Raw genomic sequence first — 22,417 nt, 5'->3', positions numbered from 1 at the left:
TTCATCATGGCTACTCCTATCTCACGACGGCATTTTTGTCAACATCAAAAAATAATGAGACCTCATAATCTTTTATGATTAAGTTAAGAATCATTATTGTCAACTTTTAGGCCAAAATATGTTGTCTTTTTTCTAAGTGTCACGAGTACTCCATAAAATAAATTGGCTTCATTTTCAAATTTAGGACGAACCATATTTATAGCACTACTATGTATTGCAGATTTGTAGTATTTGATTTGATCAACACTTATTTTCATTGATATTTGTAGAGTAAGTTTGCATATTGCTACACAACTGATTTTGAGGGAACAAATTGAAAGCTGGAACTTAACCAGAACTCTTTTTTATGAATCTTAAATACATAGCATTTTGATGTCAAATGAATAAGATCTTCTCTCAAGTAAAAAAAAAAAAAAAACTGACACACATGATGTTTACAAACAGTTTACTGTTTACTAAATCTGTAATTGCAATTAAAATTAGGACAAACTGAGTGTGCAATGCTTTATATAGACATACAAATCACTATTCAATCACACATATCATATCTGGTGTTTTAACATTGGCTTTGTGAGCTTAGTCATAAAGCTTTATCCTTGTTGTTATCTCTGTCCGACAAATAGGGCACCAGCTCAATTCTTCCCCACAGTCATGGCACGTCTGCAAACAATACCGACGCAAAGTAATCAACTCTCAAATTTCAGCAAAAAACAACCATACAACTTTTTGCACAACTTGTGTTTTGGCGCTTTACCTGATGTCCACATCCAAGTGCAAGATTTCGTTTGTTGTAGAAACAAACGGGACACCTCTGTGGAGCATGGTTAGAGAACTATTGTGAGGAACAACAAAACTCAAATGGTAACAAACAACACAAAGTGAGAGGATATATTATATATATACCCTTTGATTTGAAGAGCTTGAAGTGGAAACAGGAGATGGAGGATATCTACTTGAAAAGGTTTGGCTGTAGCTGCTTGAACGGCTCAAGGTTATATCGCTATTTGACCTCAAGTTGCGCGATGGGGGTGGCAACGGGAGGGTTACGCCATGTCCTCTCTGGTTGCTGCAACACAAATGTAGGCCTTTTAAGATAGTATTCAGTTTTTTCTTATGTGCAAATGATGAATCATTACCCCAAGAGTTTGAGTTCCAAAGTTGCTCTGTATTGTAAAGGGATTTCCATCAATGCAGCCAAGGCAAACTCAGTTTCCTTCTGAGGCAGAGGGATATTTCTTGACATGATTTCTGTGAAATTCACAAACTGCATTTGGCAATATGTAATCAATAAAGATTCTAGTCAAGCAAGAACTTGATTTGCAAGGTCTAACCTGTATATTGTCAAAGGCTCTGGCTGGGATGTTGTCATCAAACTCACGCATCACATCCCATGGCCCGTCTCCAACTCCAACCACGATAATGGACAACGGGTACTCGCTGCACAACACAAACACAAAGAAGTGAAGGGTCAGTCAGAGTTTCGACATCTTTTGCGAAAAATAAGTCAAGATTTTCACAATGTACAACCTTGCTTTCACTATTGCATTAACTGTGCTTTGCTCCTGTGGACTTAGCTGTCCGACTTCCGTGTCTACGCTTCTTGTGACCTTCCATAGAACGTCGGGATCAGACACATCAAACCAGGACGAAAAAAATGAAGTTATATTTGGTTTGGACTAAAGTAGGATAAGAATTACTTGGCCATCAGCTATGATCAAAAGAACATGATATTGCCCACCACTTCGATCAACTATTCCCATAGCAGTCTCGATTATTGGAGCAAACGACGTAGGCCCTGGACAGGAACAGATCACACGAAATAAATAAATCATAACTTAATAAACAAAGCAGGAGCAACAGTAAAGGTGGTTGAACCTGATAACCGAACATGTGGAACGATCTCTCTGTAACGAGATACTGCCTCCTCGAAGCCATCACAAGGCCTGTTATCCGAATAGAAGCTGAACACATCTTGATCATGAGTAGTGACTGCAATATGAACAACAAGTGTTACGCCCTCGCGGACATTGAAGATGAAGTATGTTAGGACAGCGAGATAGTACCATCGCCAAAGCCAAAACATGGGATGAGATTATCCTCATCGAAACGTGAGAGTGTCCTTCCAATGATGGAGATGGCGTGCTGGTACGGATTCAAGCCATCGCTGAGGTGGTGAAGACACCTTCCATCGAAGGAATCCCTCCCTGTCCATTCGTTGCTCTTGGTGAAGTCGATGCCTACTATTAGATTAGAGGATTCGAGTCCGGATTCAGCAAGCGCTTGCGTAACCTTCAAACAATCAAATCATCAAACACAAGAAAAAACTACAAGCAAAATACAAACATCCAACGAAACATACTTGCTCGATAGTTTGATAATTATCGGGAATTCTTCCATATCTCGTTGAGAAAGGAGTGGTTGCAGCATCATCGGTGTTACGAGGAGAAGATCTATGGCTGATTGGAGTCCGTCCATTCGACATCTTCGCCCCCATCTCGCCTTCTTATATAGAATTTCAAGTCCTCTGATCTGCGTGATCAAATTTATATTTATATGAAAAGAAGAAGATACATTATTGAGGAATGGAGAATGAAGTTGGCATTTAATTACTAGAGTATTTTGTTTGAGCTGACTTTTTTTTTAAAATTTTTTTGCAGCTCTTCTCTTCTCTTCTCTTGTAAACTAAACATCACAATCAAGAAAAGAAACATTCACATTTCAATTTTCAAATGTTAGTTTGGAACGCGCCAAGGAAGTTATTAAGACAAATAATTAAGGAGGGGACCGACCCTATGGAATAATATTATTGTCATAGGGTCATAATCTTATCTTTAAGTTTCTTTTATCGTTAGTCAAAGGTTTCTCAATAAAATTTAATTATATTGGTAGCATAAACCAGCTTCATCAGATTTATAAGTATTTTAATATTATTATTTTTTATTTTTATAATAGTACTAAAAGAAACTTCGACCATGTCGCTGTTAGAGGCTATTCTATGATAATGATTGCTCACAAATCTTGATGTCGCAATTTCATTTTATATTATCATTGTTTTAATTACATATTTTCTAGTACAGTTACATTAATTTTTAATAATTTATTAATGTAATGACTTTAATTTTAATGAAATTCTATATAAACATAGAAATAAGATAAAAATAATTAGGTGTATATATAGATTACGGGGATGCGCTAACTTTTCTTAGATTGCTAACTCATCAATGCAGTGTATTAAAAATGTCAACATGATCGCATTAAAATGTCAACATAAATTTATGTTGATATTTTAATATACAATGTTGACAGTTTAAATATCAATGTACAGTATTAAAATATCAACTAAGTTTATGTTGACATTTCAATGTCATCGTGTTGATATTTTTAATACACTGCATTAATGAGTTAGCAAAGTTAGCAATTTAAGAACGTTAGCAAAGAAAAATAACCTCTAGGCATGTTGAAAGAGTGGAATTATGATAATGAGGTTTGTTAAATAATTAAATTGAAAAATATATACATATACTGAAAGATGTTTGAAAATGTATAAGTTGTGATTGTGGCTGGAAAAGCACCAGTGGATATTCTAATGAGAAACCGTTGACTTGAACTGCAAAACAACACATAACAAAACACCTAACTATTGAAAAGCAAGTCAAGACGTTCTAATTTGCACATATATTGCATGCCTAATGCTAGAAAATCATACTTATCCTTAACTACAAGTCCACAGGAGGTTCTAATTTTATTGATATAGGGTGGTTCAGTTAAAAATTGAATGAGCGACAATTTCAGTAAATTGTGATGATGCACCCTTCATCCTGCCAATTTAGCCTTCCCAAAATGCAGCATGGCATCAACGATATTTGCAATACTTGATTGCCATTAAACTAAAATTACTTAATGCTATACACCATAGGAAAATGTCCATTTTTAGTGGAGAGATGCACGTCCACCAAGCCCCACATCATGTATCATGGTTCCTGCCAACATCGGAATCGTAGAAACGTCAATAGTAAATCATATTTTTTCAGCCTACATTTACAGATCACTGTATAAATAAGATTGAACAGATTAATAGCCTCAAAAAACTTACCACATCCTCCTCTGTTAGCAGTCTATGTTGTGGAGTTTTTAAGGTTAGCCAATGCTTCTTTGAGATTTGCCAGTTCATCCAAAGCAATTCTTAGGGGATCCCTTAACTTGCTCATCTTAGGCTGGAAAAGAACATGATCAGTCAAAGTCCGGAATATACTATACTAATAAAAATGAAATATCACCTACTAATCAAAAAAATGAAATATCATCATTATCATATCATATGTTATCAAGTTTTCAGTTCACAAGCTTGGGGAGTTTAGCATCATCTCTAAAAAATAACCCTTGTGTCACTTGGACTATGATCTTTATTTTGGAAAAACTAACATCCATATCAGTTAAAGACTACCATGTTATGAGATCTTGTCATGGTTTTCATTAGTAAACCAGAGATACATAGCAAGCTTCACGATTTACTCTATGATTTCTTACTGCAAGCCATAAAACTTTTGATAAGTCAACTGTCAACCACATATGTTCTCAATTAAAAGCAGCTAAGATTATAGATGCCGGCCTTCTATCTCGTTAAAAGTGAATTTAAACCAATAGACCTCAAAACCTAGCTCACAATTCACATGCAGAACACTTGTTCGTAGACTTCCTGGAACAGAAGAATGATATGCCACTTACAGAAATATAAAAGAGATCATTTCTAATGTTTTTGGAACATAAACAATGATAGGAAATGAAGTAAGCTATCCACTCTCTTTCTAGTGAAAGAGATGTAGTAATAGTACCTTCAGAGCTGGGACAACAGCAAAAACTTCATCCACTGATTCAGGGCAAATATTGGCAATCAAGCAGATCTGAAGTTGTTGATGCTTTGTTAAACTCTTTTTATGACATTAAGATTGAAAGACTAAATCTCGATTTACGTACCTCACATTCAGAAACACCATGCTTCTTCAGTGGCCTAATCTGAGTTAATGAAAAACAATTCTAGAAAGGATGGAAATGAAAGTACATATGGTTTCTGACATTTATGAGGGAAAAAAATGTATTCCATATGTTACTATCGATGAGGATACTCAAATATCTTCTTCACCGTCTCAGGTTTTGCATAGTTCCCACCTCTCTTGGCATATGTCAGTCCCATATCAAATGAACTAATAATCAGGATTCAGGATAATGCTCATCGTCAATTTTTAAGGAAGAATTTATTTCATCATATGCAACTCGATATGATCAAATAAATGTAAGAAGAAAAGTCTAAATGACAATAGCTTCAACCTCTCAACTTACACTGGGAGTTTTATATCAGGATCTTGAGACAATATAACCATCTGATCCTGGATGCTCTGCAATATATCTGCAGCTTCACAGTCCATCAAACATGCAGAATTGGACGGAAGCTCTGCACATAGATAACAATTCAGTTCAGAGAAAGAAATGAAAAACAACCATAATTTGAAATCATGCTGAGATGATCTTCCTCAAAGGAAACAAAAGATACTCCCTTTGTCCCGGAATAGGAGTACATAGTTGTCTCGGCACAGGTTTTAAGAAATGTAAAAAAAATGGTGAAAAAAAGTTAGTGGAGTATGAGTCCCACCTTTATATATTAGTTTTATAGTAATAAAATGTGAGAGGAATGAGTTAGTGGAATGTGTGGCCTACTTATATGTATGGTAAAAGTGAAAGGAGACTCTTATTGTGGGTCGGACGAAAATGGCAAAAAGGGACTCTTATTGTGGGATGGAGGGAGTATTATAATTAAATCAGCACAATCCAATCAACACTAGCATAGTCAAGTCCTGACTCAAATTTGTATATTGAAAGGCAGCCTTGTTAATAAATGAACAAAGTACATAATTTAAGAATATTCAATAGATTTCAAATAAGATTTTTATAATAATTATTAACCTTGATCAAGTCTTCGCTCCACCAGGGCTGACCCTTTGCCTGTGGATTTTTTAGAGCCATTTGCAGTTTTGTCACCTTTTCCACCTTCATCCATGTCATAATGAAATGTAGGTATAATCGAAAAAGAACAATCAAAACTCTAATTCTAAAAGCAGCATCATTCTCAGTTGCCGAGGAAATGTAATTAGAAGGATCGAGAGAACCTTTTGCAGCTGGAGTATCAGCCTTCCCATTCAATTTATGAGTATGTGTTTCAAAACTATCTAGCATTTGCAATAACAAAGAAAGATTAATATAACAACTAAGCACACTGCAATATAAGATATGGCATTTATCATTCCACCTGAGTGAGTAAGATTAATAGCAAAAAGAGTGATTACACTTAGTGTTTACAATTTAACCTTCAGAATCAAACTGAACTTTTTTCCCCTTTTTCTGTTTTCCTGAGCTGTCACCGTTCCCAACTGATTATGTTGCACAAAAGAATATGTAAGGACATCCAGAAAGAATGAAAACACTGAAAGGAAAGTTTAACATGTAACGGAAATAAGAAACAAATGACTGAAAAAAGTTCATGTAACAAATGAGAAGATAAACCGTGGGGTTAATAAACTACTTTTTATCATGTACTAATTAGTTACCTGTAAGCGCAAAAGTACCAACAAATGTATCTTCTTTAAGAGGATAAATATAGGACAAATTGTTGCCATAAAACCATGAGCCCAACGAGATAAGAAGAACTACGAAGCAATCAGGACTCGGCAGTTAGTTCATTCTTCAATATACCATTCTTAGTATTCTTTAAGATCATACTGTTAGTAAAGTTTACGCGAGTAGAAGATCAATCCATGCCAGCAGGTGCAGCTATAACTCAAATATATAGTGTAGACACCACTTAGTAAACAAAACTTCACTATGGAGTAAATAATACTCCCTCCGTATCCTAAAAATAGAAACTCTTTCCCTTTTGGTCCGTTTCCTGAAACTAGATATTTTCCTTTTTATGAAATAGACCCTACAATCCATTAACACTAATTCCACTGCTTTTTCTCTTCATTTCTCTTACTTTATCATTTTTTTCTCTTCCTCTCTCTTACTTTACCAATTTGGCATTAAAACCCGTGTCGTTTCCAAAGTTCCTATTTTTAGGAAATGGAGGGAATAAATATCAAGACAAAACCATGACAAGGTGATCATGGTTCACAGTGGGTGTAGTTATAATGTTTTCCAATCAGATAAAAGATGTGAGACACAAGCCACACCCGATGTGCAATAAATTAAGTCTTCCTACAAAGTAATGCCTTCTTTAACATGTATCGAACTACTCCAGAAACAGGTTGAAGTGTACTATTAAGCAACAGACAAAATCAGGAGAGGAGAGAAAGATAATAAACCAATTTATCACACATATTTGGCGACACATCCAACATTGTTTACTGAGTAATAACAGTAATTTTCGAGCAAATTATGGGAACAATTATCTATTAAAAGGGAAAACGAAAAACATAAAACAACAGCAGGAACTTAAAATTCACACATATACATGAATGAAACAGACACCAGCGATAACATATATGAATTCAGAAAATAGAGCAGAAGCCGTACCAGGTGATTTTAGAGCATTGCCCCCTTTTCCTCCTTTCTCCGACATTTTTGTGATACTTGAATTGCCCAAGCCCTACAAATGCGCAGGCATTCCAATTTTCTTCAGAGTTATTTCGAGAAAACACAAGAGACAAGCAAAATAAAGAGGGAAGGAAAACCAAGAATTTGAAATCAGAAAGAAATAAAGCTACATTTTTTTGCATGCATAAATTCTCACCGTAAGAAGTGCGGCGGGAGCTGAAGTTAAAGCTGGTGATATAGTTCACCGGAGAATCAGAAGACTCGAGTTGGGGTTCTGCTCTGCAACTCTAACTTTCTTTTAATTAATGATGGAAATGTCAATTTGGCAAAATTCTAAGGGCTAGAGTCCAATTTTCTAAAAGTTAAAAGCTGCCCTATGTGGAATAATTCTATTGAAAGTACTTCATCCCTTAGACACTATATATCACACTTCTTAGAGCATCCGCAATGGTGCTTAGGCCAGTCATAGACCAGCCATAGGCCAGCCATTCTCTCCTCTGCCACGTCAGCAACACTAAAAAAACCACCTGTCACGTCAGATTTAGGCCAGCCATAGGCCAGCCGCAATAAAAATAATTCAAAATATACTACATTTACGGAATTAAAATTGCGATATACGGAATTAAATTTACGACACATATACGGGAAAAATAATCCATTCCATTAAAAAAAAGTACAAAGATTTAAAAAAAAAGTACATGATTTTTTTTTTAAAAAAAAGGGCTTCAACACACGAGCCCCGCCACTCTCTACTCCTCATCGCCGTCGCCGTCGTCCTCGTCGTCGCCGCCGCCGTCTCCGCCGCCGCTGCCGCCACCCGTGGTATCTGAGCCCACGTCGGAACCCCCCAGCCGTGACCTCGCGATCTCTAAATCAGCACGCATGCTCTCGTAAAGAAACCTCTTCTCCGTGGGGTCAGTGGCGTTCTTCCACTCTCGGAAGACCTGTAACATCTGAGCCCGCGTTTGGTTACGCGAATGGAGAGTGTACTCGAGTGGGGCTGCTGGGAGGGCGGAGGACTGGACCTCGCGGGGCGATAGGGGGGATCCGCCCCTCGCAGCCCGTTGCGCCCGCTTGTGTCCAACCGGGCGGGGGCGACCAGTAAATGAAGGAGGGGATGGAAACTCCTCAGCATCCGGGGGGAGGTCGTGGGATCCGCCGCTGCTGCCGCTGTAGTCGCCGCTATAGTTGAGTCGCTGCTTCTTCGGCCACCCAGCGTCGCACCCCGCCCGGAACTTCTCGGAGTCCTTCAACAACAAGAAGCACTCCCAGAAGGTGAACTCCTTATACTTCCCCTCCAAGGGGAACTGACTCGCGGCGATCCTCCGGGCGTCGTCCTCAGTCTGCCCACTTCTGAGCTGACGGAGGGCGTTGGCGTACAAATTCGCAAAACGGCCCACCGCGGCCCTGGTGCGCTCCCACCCTTTTCGGACCTCCTCGTTGCTGTTGTCCTTCCCGTGCGGACAGTGGCTCTTATAGGCAGCCCTGATCTTCGCCCACATGTTGACGACCCGCTGGTTGTTCGCAACCAGTGGATCGTTGCACACCTCCAACCACCCCTTGGCCACCCCGGCGTACTCATCCTCCGTCCACTTCCTCCGGCCAGTGGCAGCGGGCTGCGATGACTCGCCGACCGCCTTGCCCTTCCCCTTCCCCCTCGTCTTCTTCTTCGGCGCGACCGGCGTCGCTGGAACGGGAGTATCATCGTCCCCGAGATCGATCCCCATATCATGCAATGACAGAAGGTCATCGCCAGAGAACTGCGTCTCCACCGGGGTCGACGTGTGAGACGAAGCCGTCAAAAAATCAAGCGAGGAGCGAGGGCCGATATACCGCGTCCCCTCCCGGTGACCCCTGCACCCCCCCCCCCCCCCAGCATCCCGGGATGCATACCGTGCGGCATCCCCCCCGACATCCCCCCCTGCCACATCATCCCCATCATCTGCTGCTGCATCTGGGGCATACCCCCCCACCCGGGCGCTGAATGCCCGCCACTCCCCTGCCCGCCGCCCGGCATCCCCCACGGCATACCCCCCTGGTTCCCCCCCATCGCCCCCCCCCCCCGGCGCACCAGCCATCATCCCCATCATCTGATTCCAAGGGATGTTAAAACCCGGGCCCATCTGCCCCCATCCAGATCCCACGGGTACTGTGGGAGTCTGAGAGCCGCTCGTCGCCGGACTGGACTCGTTGTTGTGATCCACCACTCGATGATGCTCTTGAACAGAAAGTTAGAGAGAGAGAAAACTCGTTAAAACAAGCGGTACAAATGAAAATGAAACGGAAATCGCGTTTATATATGATTTAAAAAAAAAAATCGAAAATCGGCGCTGGCCGATCGGGCCTCCACAATGGCGGCTAGCCGATCGGCTAGCGCTTCGGCCAGCGACGAGCGATCGGCCAGCCCACGCCGATCCGCTCGCCGAAATCGCGTTTGCCGATTGCAATGGTTCGGCTAGCCGATCGGCTAGCGCGACGAATCGGCTAGCCGGTCGCTAGCCGACCATTGCGGATGCTCTTATGTGATGACAACGGAGTTTGTATTTTAAAAGATACTAGCATTTACTTTTCTGCCCTCCGTTTCGTAAAAATATAATAAATGATTAAAATTAAGAAATAGTAAAGTAGGAGACAATAAAGGAGAGAAACTCTTCTTTATCTTATTTTTAATGCACAATTAATGAAGTAAGAGAGGGTTAACAACAAAAAATAATTAAATTCTCATCTTATTGGAAAGATTAGTTTTCACAATTTGAAAATACACACTCTTGTGAAACAGACTAAAACGGAAAAAAATGTCTACTCTCATAGGAACCATATGAGTACAAACATATAACCGCTGTCCACTAAAAATATTACTCCCTCCGTCCCAAGGTATTAGACCAACTTTCCTTTTCGGGATGTCCCAACATATTAGACTCATTTCCTTTTTTAGCAAAAAACATCTATCTTATTTTATTCTCCACCTACTTTTTTCTCTCTTATCTCTCCTACTTTTTCCCTCTCTCATACTTTACTCTCTCCACTTTAACTATTTAAATATCAATTCCTTAAATCATGTGCCCAAAAGAAGTGAGTCTAATACTCCGGGACGGAGGGAGTAGTACATTTATCATTTTTTATTGTCCATGAAAAATAGGACAAATTCAAAAAAAAGTTTTCAACAACTTCTCTTTTACTAATAATATGGACCTCACATTCCATTTACACTATCTCTCTTACTTTTTTTTCCCTTCTCTCTTACTAGTGTTAACACCTGTGCTATGCACAGGACAAAAGATTTTTAAATAATGAAGATATATTAACTTAAAATAAAGAATATAGAGTAAATAAGTATAAAAATGTATTCATTGATAAGAATTAATTAAAATAAGTATTTATAATATTATAAACAACAACAAAAGAATATTTGTACAATTGTACTTCTCTCACCCACTCTCAATGAAACATTTCATATTTTAGCAAATGATTGTATACTATTTTAATACTCCCTCCGTCCCACTTAAAATGCAACATTTGGGAATCGGCACGAGATTTTATGTAATGTTGTTTTGTGTGTTAATGAAAAAGAGAGGAAAGTAAGAGAGATGAAAAAGTAGAGATAGAGTTGTTTCCATTTTATGAAACGTTTCATTTTTAATGAGACAACCTAAAAAGGAAAACGTTTCATTTTTAATGGGACATAGGGAGTATTTGATATGGGTATAATGTAAAATAAATAGAATAAGACATACAAATAAAGAAAAAGGTACTACTACTATTTACAAAAGAATAAAAAAAAGCAAACTATTTGAAGGAATAAATAGTTCACCAGTTTCAATTAACAAAATCAACTCAATTATAACTATGTGTACTTCTAGTCATTCAAATATAAATATATTTATAAGTAATTTCAACTCAGCCTGCTACCCTCGTCATCCATCGGTGGAGGCTTGTAGCTGTCGCCGACTGCTATCAAAAAATCAGAAAATCAGATAATTAAGTCCACTAAAATGCAGATTCAATCAATTGCGTGTGTATATATAATTGTTTAATCTTATTTGGGAAGCCATTGTTGCTCAATAGGAGCTGCCTTTTTTTGTCCAATGGTTGTCATTACTCAAAATGACCAAAAATAAATAAAATAGTTTTACATTTTCCCTCCAAAAAGGGCAAAAATGTCTTTTCACTAAATTGTCACTTTAGATTAGGATAGATAGATTTTACCAATTCTACATTAAAACTCGTGTCATTCACCGAGTGTCCTATTTTTCGTGGACAGATGGAATATTAATATTATGTTCACACATTTCGTCTCAAAATTTTCAATTATAACTTAGAACTTTTTATCTCTCTGATTTCGTGAGCATTCCAATACGTTAGCCTAGTCATTTTCTTCAAGCATTAATCTAATATTATGTCTATACACTTTTCATAATAATTTAACATAAAAATTATAAATTTTGATCAAATTTTTTTTTTTATAATAGTTTTAAAAATTAGACAAAAAAAATTATACTTCTTCTGTCCACGAAATAATATCTATATATATCATTTTGATATGTGCACAAAATAGTGTTCACATTTATCTTTTCTATTTTTGATAAGTGGACTCCACCTTCCACTAACTTATTTATTATAGTTATATTTTATTATAAAACAAATATTTAAAGTGAGATCCACATTTCATAACTATTTCAACCCATTGATTTAAGTAAATTTGAATAAGTGATTTAAAAATAATAAGTGATTATCTGACTGTTTAAGATTTAATTTTATTGATTAAAAATCTACAAGAGATAGATTAATTTCTATCTCTGTTTAACGATTTAAGTAAATCATATAAGGAAAATGTTTTAGAGACATAATGTCTCCAGGCCATAATGCTATAATGAGGTTAAAATAGTCATTTTAGATTGATTTAGATTTTTATTTAAATTTATATTTTGTACATATACCATACTACCCTTATGGATATGAAACATTTATTTGTATTTAAAAATTACTTGCTTAGGAAAATTATAAGTATATTTATGGATGGCTTAATTTAAGCAAATATATACTCAAATCTTCTCACAAATCTCTCATAAATTTCCAAACAGCTTATTACGTAATATTAGTTTATTTAAATTCATTACATAAATATGCTTTTGAATTATTCTTTCTAACATCACGTAATATTAGTTTCTTTAAATTTAATTTAAATAATGAATTAACCTTTATTTAAATAATACTTTATATAATATTTTTTAAATTCTAAACTTACAGGTATTTAATAGATTTAATACTCAATCATAATTTTATTTTTACAAAATATTATTGAATCTGGAATTTATATTTATAAAAGTAATAAATCAATTTAATTGCATGAGTTCTTAGAACATCAAAATTAAGATTTGAAATTTATACATCTTTTATTTTATATTTTTATTAATGGACAAAATGTTAAGGAACAACGATTTAAATTTGTATACTGAAATTAAATTCTTGCATGGTGTCAAAATAATATATTTTTTTACTATTAAAAAATTAATAGTCATGTTTAACAATAAAGAAATTTCATTTTTTATTCACAACTCTTCCTTCCATTGGATGTGAATGACGGTTACTATTTCTCTTGCATATATATATATATATATATATATATATATATATATATATATATATATATATATATATATATAGGGTAGTGATAAAATGCAAACTTATATATTGTACAAACTCAAAACTCTTCAACACAGCTTCAACACTGTTTCAATACAATATCAACACAGTGTAAAATTTCAAGATTTTAATATCAATACAGTATCAACACAATATCAACACAGCATCAATCATTGACTACCGTTGAAATTCTGTTGACGTTTTCCTGTTGATGCTTTTTTGTGATCTATTGACATTTTTCAATGGTCCAGATCATAGTTTTAAGTTTGTACAATATTTAGAGTTTTCATTTGATCACATCCCTATATATATATATATTCATATTTATGATTCAGAATTATAATAATTATTTAATATTATTAAAATAATTTGATGAGAATGACTATTACTATTTTGTCGAATGATAACAATTAAATATATATAAATATACATATGCACATATATATACTAGTCTTTTACAATTTAGAACTTTAACGATTGTTTAAGAACAAAATAATTGGATGCGAATGAATACTACTATTTCATTGGATAATAACACTAAAAAATTAAGTATATATACACATGTAGTCGTTTTTATGAGTTCGAATTTTAATAATTACTAATAAAACAATTTGATGCCAATGACTATTATACTTTCATTAGATGATAACAAGTACAATATATCACATAGGTATACTACTAGTATTTTACAATTTAGAATTTTAAATACTATTTAATAAAAAAATAATTTGATGTGAATGATTATACTATTTCGTTTGACGATAACAAGAAATTAAGTAAATAAATGCATGTATTCATTTTTATGACTAAGAATTTTAATAATTATTTAATACTAATAAAATAATTTTATGCAAATGACTATAACTATTCCATTGGATGATAACACTAAAAAATTAAGTATGTACGTGCATTTAGTCATTTTTATGACTTAAATTTTAATAATTATTTAATACTACAAATAAAATAATTTGATGTGAATAATTATTACTATTTCGTTAGATGATAACAATTAGAAATTAAGTATGTATACACATGTACTCATTTTTATGACTTGGAATTTTAATAATTATTTAATACTAATAAAATAATTAGATGCGATTGATTATTACTATTACGTTGGGCAATAACACTAAGCAATTAAGTATGTATATTGCACGTAGTCATTTTTATGACTTAGAGTTTTAATAATTATTTAGTACTAATAAAATAATTAGATGTGAATGACTATTACTATTTCGTTGGACGATAACACTAAGAAATTAAGTATGTATATGCATGTAGTCATTTTTATGACTAAGAATTATAATAGTTATTTTATAGTACAAATAATAAAATAATTTGATGCGAATGACTATTAGTATTTCGTTAGATGGTAACAATTAAAAATGAAGTGTATGCACATAGCAGTCGTTTTTATAACTTAGAATTTTAATAATTATTTAATACTTCCTTAAAAAATAATTATTTAATAGAGTACTAATAAATAATTTGATGCGAATGACTATAACAATTCCGTTGGACGATAACACGAAGAAATTAAGTATGTATGTGCATGTCGTCATTTTTAAGACTTAGAATATTAATAATTATTTAATACTAATAATATAATTTGATGTGAATGAGTATTATTACTATACCATTGGATAATAAGACTAAGAAATTAAGTATGTATGTTTATGTAGTCATTTTTACAACTTAGAATTTTAATAATTATTTAATACTACTAAGAAAATAATTTGATGCGAATAATTATTACTACTATTTCGTTGGATGATAACAATTAAAAATTAAGTGTATATACTTATTTTTATGATTTAGAATTTTAGTAATTATTTAATACTAATAAAATAATTGAATTCGAATGATTATTACTATTTCGTTGGATGAAATACTAAGAAATTAAGTATGTGTATGCATGTAGTCATTTTTATGATTTATAGAGTGAGAAATTAATATATTTGAGATTTATGCAATTGTTTAATCTCGTTTGAGTATATTTAGATGATTGGGTATATTTTGATAAAAGAGTGTAATTTGATGAGTTCACTTTTGATATGAATTTGATTGATTAATCAGATAAATGATATAATAAATGAATTGTCTTTCTTTTTATAATTTAAAATAAAGGTATATTAGTCCATATAATAATTTGGTTTATGACAAAGTGACATAGGAGTATTATGGCTTGGAGACTAATTATGTCTCAAAATTATCACTCATCGTATAAATAGTCAAGGTCATCATTGCATTAATTGGATATTAATTATGTTATGATGATTTGATATTATTGGAGTAATCCAGCTAATCTTGAAAGTTAAGAATACTGTACTCCTTAAAAGCATCTCCAATCATTCCACTAAACTCAAATCCATTTTAGTGTAAATATCACACTAAATGTTATTTTAATCATTTACACTAAATTCAACTTAAAAGAATATTCTCTAAATTATGCATTTTTTACTCACAAAATTTGAAAAACTTTTAGGTTTTGGTTTAGTGTAAACCTAAAAATAGGTATTTTTTTCTCAAAAACCAAAAATGGGATTGGTTTTGGAGTACTATTGGAGCTAAATACCTATCCCATTTTAGGTTTTAGAGTACCCTTGGAGATGGTCTTAGACTATGTTCTATTTGCATGTAACTGAGTTTTGATTTAATTCTAGAATATCTTAAGGCCACGTTTGGTTGACGGAAAAGTAAAGTCGACAAGAAAAACGATTTCTAAAAAAATTAATCTCGCGAATATAATTCCTATCAACTTTACTTTCATATGTTTATAAATAACAAGATATTAAATTTTATATTTGATTAAACTAAACTAAAAATATAACAACTACTTTTATTAATAAAATATCATAAAAAGAATAATATATTAAGGTTGTCTTAATAAATTATAAAATTTAAAAATATAATGATAATAATTATAGTTATTTACTGATATTATAATCATAAAATGATTGTAAATAAAAGTTATTGTTCTTACTAATAAAAGCTACAGGTTTTATGAATAAAATTTACTATTATTCTAGAAATTATTTGTATTATAATGTATTCTTATAAATAAAAACAATTATTGTAATAAATAAAATTGATCAAATAGCTCAATTTAAACTTAGGCTTCCGTAGTTAAGAAATTAATGAAAAGCTCAATTCCAAATTATTTAAGCCCATAAATCTGACCCAACTGATATACCTTGATTGGGCTTGACACATATGAGTCCAATTCCATTCAATTCTTAAACATTAAACTAGAACTAGTGTCACCGCCGTGCTATCCACGATCCATTTTATTTTCTTCCAATTATGAAATATTTTGTTTAAATTATAAACAATTGTGAATTTAACTTTTTAAATTTTTAAATAAATTTAATGAATTACTAATTATAGTTAATGTGAATGAAAATTTATTTAATTATTGAGAATCAAGAAACGGAAAAATATATTTATGTATGGTGCATATTAAACACTATTCACCATAATTATTTGTGATAATAAATCTGAAATTAAATTAAAGTGTACATATCAATTTAGAAAGATTATAATTATAATAAAAATAAATAAATCATTAGTATTAAATAACATTCACGCAGACGTACAAAAGTGAGTTTATCAATACAATAATTTTTTATTGATAGAAGATAGAAAATATAAATTATTAGTTAACTTAATTATATATTTCACTACAATAGTATACTGATATTATCAAATAGATAATTTTATAGTATTAAAAAAAATCTTTAAAATTAGATTATTACCACTATAATATTCATTATACTTTTTTAACTTCTCTCAATCATCTTTCAAAACATTCATTTCATTGCAATACAGTGACCCTGTACACTAAAAATCCAAACCTTGAAACCTAAATCATAAACCCTTAACTTTAAAATGTGCTAATCATGACCAACAAATATGCAAAATATCAATAAAATTCTCCTTCCGTCCCAGTTCATTTTTTCTTTAATTGGAATTTATAGAACGATATGAGAAGAGGATGGTGGTGGTGGATTTCTACCAAACACTAAGGCCATGCTTGGTATGATAGAATGGAATGAGGGTGAAATGGAATGAAGATAGGAATGAAATATCAATTTCCTTGGATTTCCTTTGCATTTTCATCCATTCACTCATTCATTTCATCACACCAAGCAAATGAATAGAATGGAAGTAGGAATCACATTCCATTCCATCATACCAAGTAGCTCCTAAAATCTACATTATATAAATATAGAGAACAAAATTAAAAGTATAACTTTATTTATTCGACTCCTAAATGTACAAACCATACGTAGTCAATAGAATTTCATTCTAGCGTCAAGATAAATGAGTTTTGCAGCGGCGCTGCTTCATCCCCAATTCCCAAATCTATCTTCCTTCACCCATTCCCCTTTATTCTCCACCACCGTTCGTCCGTTTCTCTTAATTTTTAGGTTGAGAATGTGTGTGTATGGGCTCGTTTATATATATTGTTGGATGGTGATATGAATATATTTAATTAAGCGTCTCTTGGATTCAAATGTGCAAGACTCTTGTCATTCCATTCATAATTAAGAGTCTCTTGAATTCAAATATACAAACTCTTCCTATTGTCATAATTAAAAATGACATTACGTGTTCCACGTGAATCCCTTTCACATAGCGTTTTTAACTTTTTATTCAGTTTTCGTGTTAGAATGAGAACAGTCTCAATTCTTGATTAATGCATATCAGTATGAAACTGCTGATTAAAACTTTAGTGCATGGAAAAAAATTATTCTTTTAATCTCATTAAATGTATTGTAATGTTACTTGACTAAATATGTATATGAAAACAGACGGCGTTTAAATGTACAAATTCATTAATAGATTTAGTTCTAATTAAATTAAATTTTTAATTTAAAATGGCATTATTGTAAATATTCCCAAAACTCCCATTTTATATATGTATAGATGTGGCAATTCCATTCAATTCCACTCAATTCTTTCTAGAATGTGCCCCTCTAGAATGTTAAGGAGTCCAATTCCACTCAATTCTCAAACAAATCGCCTTATACAGCAATGTAATTCGTCATTAATCCTTTTATTAGTATATTTCATTTCTCTCTTTTAAATTTAAACTCTTAGTCCCATCACACTTATCAACAATATTCAATACATGGAATACACATTTACCTAATTTATCTTTAATGCAGTTTACTTTATGTATTCATTATGAACAACATTAATGTACAACAAGGGCAATATATACCTATCATACTAATTTCAAAATTTGCACGCAATCACTTGAAATTTGCGGTAACCACTGGGGGACCTTCAATGCAAAGGTTTGGTAACATATACTCAAATTTAGAAAAAAAGTTGGGGATTTTAGACCACCCTTGCCTAATGAGTAATGAGTGGATAGTTGAATGTAGAATATAGATTGAATTCCTAAATCTATGGTTCAAGTGTTCAACCCAAAAAAGAGAAAAGAAATAAAAAAAAATCCAATAAATTAAAATCTGATAGGTATGACGAGGAAATAGAAACAAAAATATCTTACTACAACTCAACAATAAATATCTAATTGTAGTAACAAGTAAGAAAAATATCCACAAAAGTTGGAGAGCAATAGAATACTACAAATTTATAACTTTATTCGTGGACACTGGTGCTAAGGATAGAGTCGGATTCGAAAGCAGAGCTTCAAGTTTGAACAGCGACGTATACAAATATCGTCCTCGCTTTTGGTGATAAATAAATTATTGAAAAAGTGCAGAAAAAGGGGATATTTCCATTACTACAACTACGCCTCTACTTCTTCACTCACCTTATCATCGATCGCTTCTCTTCTCCTCTCCATCCTCCGCCGCCAAAACCACCTCGTATGTTGCGTGCGATTCACGATTCTACTTCCTAGCTACAAACCTCTTTTTCCTCTCTCTACTGTTTCGTTTAATTTCTCTTTTCTCGTCAAGCTTCCATGTATTGTTGTTTTCTTTCTTTCGGTGATGATTCAGGCTTTGATTCGAGAAAGCCAGAGTTCTGCGATTTCATGTATGCCGTTAAGTGTGAGAACGTCTTCAATTGAAAGAAAGGTTCTACACTTTTTCGGTGGTAATTACGCAGGGATATCATCTGTTGGGGATTTTTGAATTTCTCTCTGTTTATTTCTATTAATACTCGGTTTTGTTTGATGATTTTGTGAATTTTTTTCCTGGATTCAGTAAGTAAGTGATTGATGTGGTGAAAATTTTGTTGCAGAGTAACAGGTAAAGTCGAATGGGTCGATTATGCGATTTCTGCGGGGAGCAAAGATCGATCATCCATTGCAGGTCTGATGCTGCTTGCTTGTGCTTATCCTGTGACCGGAATATCCATTCTGCAAATGCTCTTTCGAAGCGCCACTTGAGGACTCTGTTATGTGAAAGGTGCCACTCCCAGCCGGCGATCACGAGGTGCATCCAGGAGAGCACCTCGCTTTGTCAGGACTGCAATTGGTCTGGCCATGCTTCTGCACCGCCTTCAGATGTTGAGCATAAGAGGCAGATGATCAATTTGTATTCTGGCTGCCCTTCTGCAGCTGATTTCTCCAGGATCTGGTCCTTCTTCTCTGTTGATAAGTCGATTACCAATCCTGAACCAGATCCGATGAATCTCGAAACTCCCCCTCGATGTGAACTGTCACATGCGGATTTCTGTACAGAAGATACTGGTATAGAGATTATAGCTCCCGAGGCTGAGCAATTTGATGGAAAGGGGCCAGTAGATTCTATGAACCCTAAGGTAATTGTGATTCGTAATTACTCAATTTTCAGCACACCAACGGCATTGTAGGGGAAACGGTTTCTGGAAATGATTGTCTCTGTTATTAGGTTTGGCTGGGGTTACAGATCTCAGCTTAAGATTAAGCACCTTTCCCTTTTACTTCTCCTAATGCACAAAACCAGATCTTTGACTCTTTGAAGTTTCAGAATTAGTTCCTTCTTCTTGTTAAGTCCTGGAAGAGGACCTTGCAACTTTTCCCTTTCCCTAAATCAACATTCTATTTCCGGTACTAGCTTACTTACTTTCTTCTTCTTCTGATTTGCAAAAGAGAAATCATCTAGTCTCAACTTAATCTATAATAGGTCCGATTCCCCTGCATTCATGCTCTTTTGGCTGTTGCTGAGGTTGGTTGAGTCAAGCTTTATGAAGGTATGTGACTAACCTTCATTTATACTACTAATTCTAACATCTGCGTTTGTTTTCACCTCGGCAAAGCCATTTCCTCCGCCTCTTTTCAAAAAGGATTTCAAAATGAAAATTTTATTTTTACTCATTACTGACTGGAAAAGAACTGATTCCTTCAACTTCTTTAGTTTGTATCCATACAAATTGAAACACACAAACAAAATCAAGAAATTGATCTACTATTAATTTTTAGATACCATTTCATGTCCTTGTAAAAGATGGTGTATTGCTTCTCCAAAGTGGAGGTCTAAGTAATCAGAGACCTCTGCCATTGAAAAAGAGTATGTTTGTTTATCTCAAGGCCAGATCCTTCTGAGGCACAATCCCCCCCCCCCCCCCCCCCCAAATTCATCGAAATATGTTTTGCAATTGAAGAATGTGTTTTGCTCCTGTCTATCCGTAAAAATCGTCTAGCTTGAGTCAAAGGCTTCAGTTAAACTTGTTGTGATTGGCAGCTTGTTTTTACTTTATCATTATTCTTATGCTTGTCCCTTTCATCATTTGAGTTTGCTGTCTTTAATTTTTCAAGCCCCTCATAAGATTTTATGCCCCTGCAGTTTCTAACTTCGAAGCACCTTTTTTCATGTAGGCTTGTTCGCCGAAGAAAGATCTGGGACCCACTCAGGAAACTCCCTGCCAGAACTTTTATATCTCCGACACAGAGTTGAGTTTAGACGACTATGAAGCACTTTTTGACGAATCTCGTGATGAAACACAACAATTTTTGGACAATGGTGGAGCTGATGGTTTTTTTGGGATGCGTGATATGTATGACAATGAATGCAATGTTAAGGGTGTGACGACAAAGGTCTGCCTTATATTTCTTACGTTTCATGATGAGATGTTTTTAGCTTTTCTGCTTTGCTAAATTGTTCATGTACAATTTATAGGATTCTGTGAGATTTTGTTTACTGACTCTGTTTTTATACATTGTTGATGCAAAATATTTTCAGGCCTCAAGTTCGAAGGTTGAGACATTGAAGCAGAAATGTACTACTAGCAATCAATTATCAGCTGAGTCCATGACAAGCTGTAAATCTGATTCAAATGATTGTGTCCCAAGACCAGCACAATCTACGCACTCAATCTCTTTCTCAGGCCAGACAACCGAGTGCAATGCCAGAGATCTCCCAGAGAGTGGAGGATTTTCATCCGTAATAATGGAGGAACATCAGTATGATATTCAGTTTTCATCAGCTGTGAGGGATGATGCAGTGTTACGGTATAAAGAGAAAAGGAAGTCTCGCAAGTAAGTATAGTTACTGAAATATTTCTTCAGTTGTTCTCTTGCGATGAGATAAACAAAAACCAATTTGATTGATGCGTCTGAATTGACAATGAAATTGTTCGGTATGATGCTATTAGCGTTTCACATACATCCCACTTAGAAGTTACAAGTTTGAAAAGAATGATGTATCCTTTTTGCAGGTTTGATAAAAAAATAAGGTATGCTTCACGCAAGGAAAGAGCTGATGTCAGGAAGCGTGTGAAGGGCCGTTTTGTAAAAGCTGGAGATCCATATGATTATGATCCCCTGGATGTGATAAAAAACCAATGAATGACTCATTCCTGATGATGCATTTGAAGGCCTGAAATATAACTATGAAAGATGTATTTGAAGGCCTGAAATATGCATAGAGGAGGAGACTGAAGTGGTGTATATGCTATTTCCAGGGGGAGCTGCCTCATAACGAACAGGTTCATGCCGCATGTATTCTTAGAGATAGAGCTAGGCACCTAGTAATTTATTTTTGTCATAAAAGAGGCAGCCTCCTTGGTGGTACTCAGGTTCCCCACTTCTACAGATTTTGAAGTATGTAGCTTGTTTTATTACTGACACTGTAATCTGATACCAAACCCCTTCATTGTATGTAAATTATAGTCATCAGGTATGTACTTTGCCTAGCTCTCCGTGTCTTGCTTGCTCTTCTTGCAATTTTTGTGCCTTTCCTCTCCTCCATTTCTCCATGTTTCTTAAGGAGAACATGATTCCCTACTT

General features: G+C 34.3%; 3 protein-coding genes across 9 annotated transcripts; 1 reads left to right on the top strand and 2 right to left on the bottom strand.

The window, feature by feature from the left end:
- Positions 1–340: 340 nt before the first annotated feature.
- On the bottom strand, positions 341–2,658 carry LOC125190339 (E3 ubiquitin-protein ligase RGLG2-like). Its single transcript, XM_048087617.2, has 10 exons — positions 2,360–2,658; positions 2,064–2,289; positions 1,876–1,989; positions 1,698–1,795; positions 1,528–1,607; positions 1,332–1,437; positions 1,137–1,264; positions 904–1,066; positions 755–811; positions 341–660 (listed from the first exon to the last, which is right to left on the bottom strand). The coding sequence occupies exons 1-10, from the start codon at positions 2,492–2,494 to the stop codon at positions 577–579; spliced, it is 1,191 nt and encodes a 396-aa protein (XP_047943574.1). The 5' UTR covers positions 2,495–2,658; the 3' UTR covers positions 341–576.
- A 962-nt stretch (positions 2,659–3,620) lies between these two features.
- On the bottom strand, positions 3,621–7,921 carry LOC125187561 (DNA-directed RNA polymerases IV and V subunit 4-like). Of its 3 annotated transcripts, XM_048084174.2 has the most exons (11): positions 7,781–7,920; positions 7,564–7,636; positions 6,360–6,422; positions 6,162–6,221; positions 5,959–6,042; positions 5,338–5,449; positions 5,124–5,201; positions 4,975–5,008; positions 4,833–4,901; positions 4,094–4,214; positions 3,621–3,980 (listed from the first exon to the last, which is right to left on the bottom strand). In XM_048084174.2, the coding sequence occupies exons 2-10, from the start codon at positions 7,607–7,609 to the stop codon at positions 4,116–4,118; spliced, it is 645 nt and encodes a 214-aa protein (XP_047940131.1). In that variant the 5' UTR covers positions 7,610–7,636; positions 7,781–7,920; the 3' UTR covers positions 3,621–3,980; positions 4,094–4,115. The 3 variants fall into 3 exon arrangements, with proteins under 3 accessions (XP_047940131.1, XP_047940132.1, XP_088914611.1); XM_048084175.2 differs by lacking the exon at positions 6,360–6,422 and having other exon boundaries at positions 7,781–7,921; XM_089058485.1 differs by lacking the exons at positions 6,162–6,221; positions 6,360–6,422.
- A 10,939-nt stretch (positions 7,922–18,860) lies between these two features.
- On the top strand, positions 18,861–22,323 carry LOC125188432 (zinc finger protein CONSTANS-LIKE 10-like). Of its 5 annotated transcripts, none has more exons than XM_048085275.2 (6): positions 18,861–19,070; positions 19,206–19,283; positions 19,450–19,971; positions 21,008–21,226; positions 21,372–21,667; positions 21,847–22,323. In XM_048085275.2, exons 3-6 carry the CDS (start codon positions 19,468–19,470, stop codon positions 21,974–21,976), a joined length of 1,149 nt encoding a protein of 382 aa, XP_047941232.1. In that variant the 5' UTR covers positions 18,861–19,070; positions 19,206–19,283; positions 19,450–19,467; the 3' UTR covers positions 21,977–22,323. The 5 variants fall into 5 exon arrangements, with proteins under 5 accessions (XP_047941232.1, XP_047941231.1, XP_047941229.1 ...); XM_048085273.2 differs by having other exon boundaries at positions 18,862–19,070; positions 19,206–19,302; XM_048085274.2 differs by lacking the exon at positions 19,206–19,283.
- Positions 22,324–22,417: the final 94 nt, after the last annotated feature.

This window comes from Salvia hispanica, chromosome 5 (genome assembly GCF_029641045.1).
Source record: "Salvia hispanica isolate PSC_SH4W2 chromosome 5, Shi_PSC_v1, whole genome shotgun sequence".
NCBI classification, from domain to species: Eukaryota; Viridiplantae; Streptophyta; class Magnoliopsida; order Lamiales; family Lamiaceae; genus Salvia; species Salvia hispanica.
The sequence above is the reverse complement of the archived record's forward strand: the minus strand, read 5'-3'. Positions and strand labels throughout refer to the sequence as shown.

Coding starts and splice junctions, on each gene's coding strand:
- LOC125187561 (XM_048084174.2), bottom strand. CDS start 7,609: ATGTCGGAGAAAGGAGGAAAAGGGGGCAATGCTCTAAAATCACCTG. Junction 6,043..6,161: donor TGATACTCCAGCTGCAAAAG/GTTCTCTCGATC, acceptor ACATGGATGAAG/GTGGAAAAGGTGACAAAACT. Junction 5,009..5,123: donor ACGGTGAAGAAGATATTTGA/GTATCCTCATCG, acceptor AACTCAGATTAG/GCCACTGAAGAAGCATGGTG.
- LOC125190339 (XM_048087617.2), bottom strand. CDS start 2,494: ATGGGGGCGAAGATGTCGAATGGACGGACTCCAATCAGCCATAGATCT. Junction 1,608..1,697: donor TGATCATAGCTGATGGCCAA/GTAATTCTTATC, acceptor GTTCTATGGAAG/GTCACAAGAAGCGTAGACAC. Junction 1,067..1,136: donor TTGGAACTCAAACTCTTGGG/GTAATGATTCAT, acceptor TTTGTGTTGCAG/CAACCAGAGAGGACATGGCG.
- LOC125188432 (XM_048085274.2), top strand. CDS start 19,468: ATGGGTCGATTATGCGATTTCTGCGGGGAGCAAAGATCGATCATCCAT. Junction 21,227..21,371: donor TTAAGGGTGTGACGACAAAG/GTCTGCCTTATA, acceptor AAATATTTTCAG/GCCTCAAGTTCGAAGGTTGA. Junction 21,668..21,846: donor GAGAAAAGGAAGTCTCGCAA/GTAAGTATAGTT, acceptor TCCTTTTTGCAG/GTTTGATAAAAAAATAAGGT.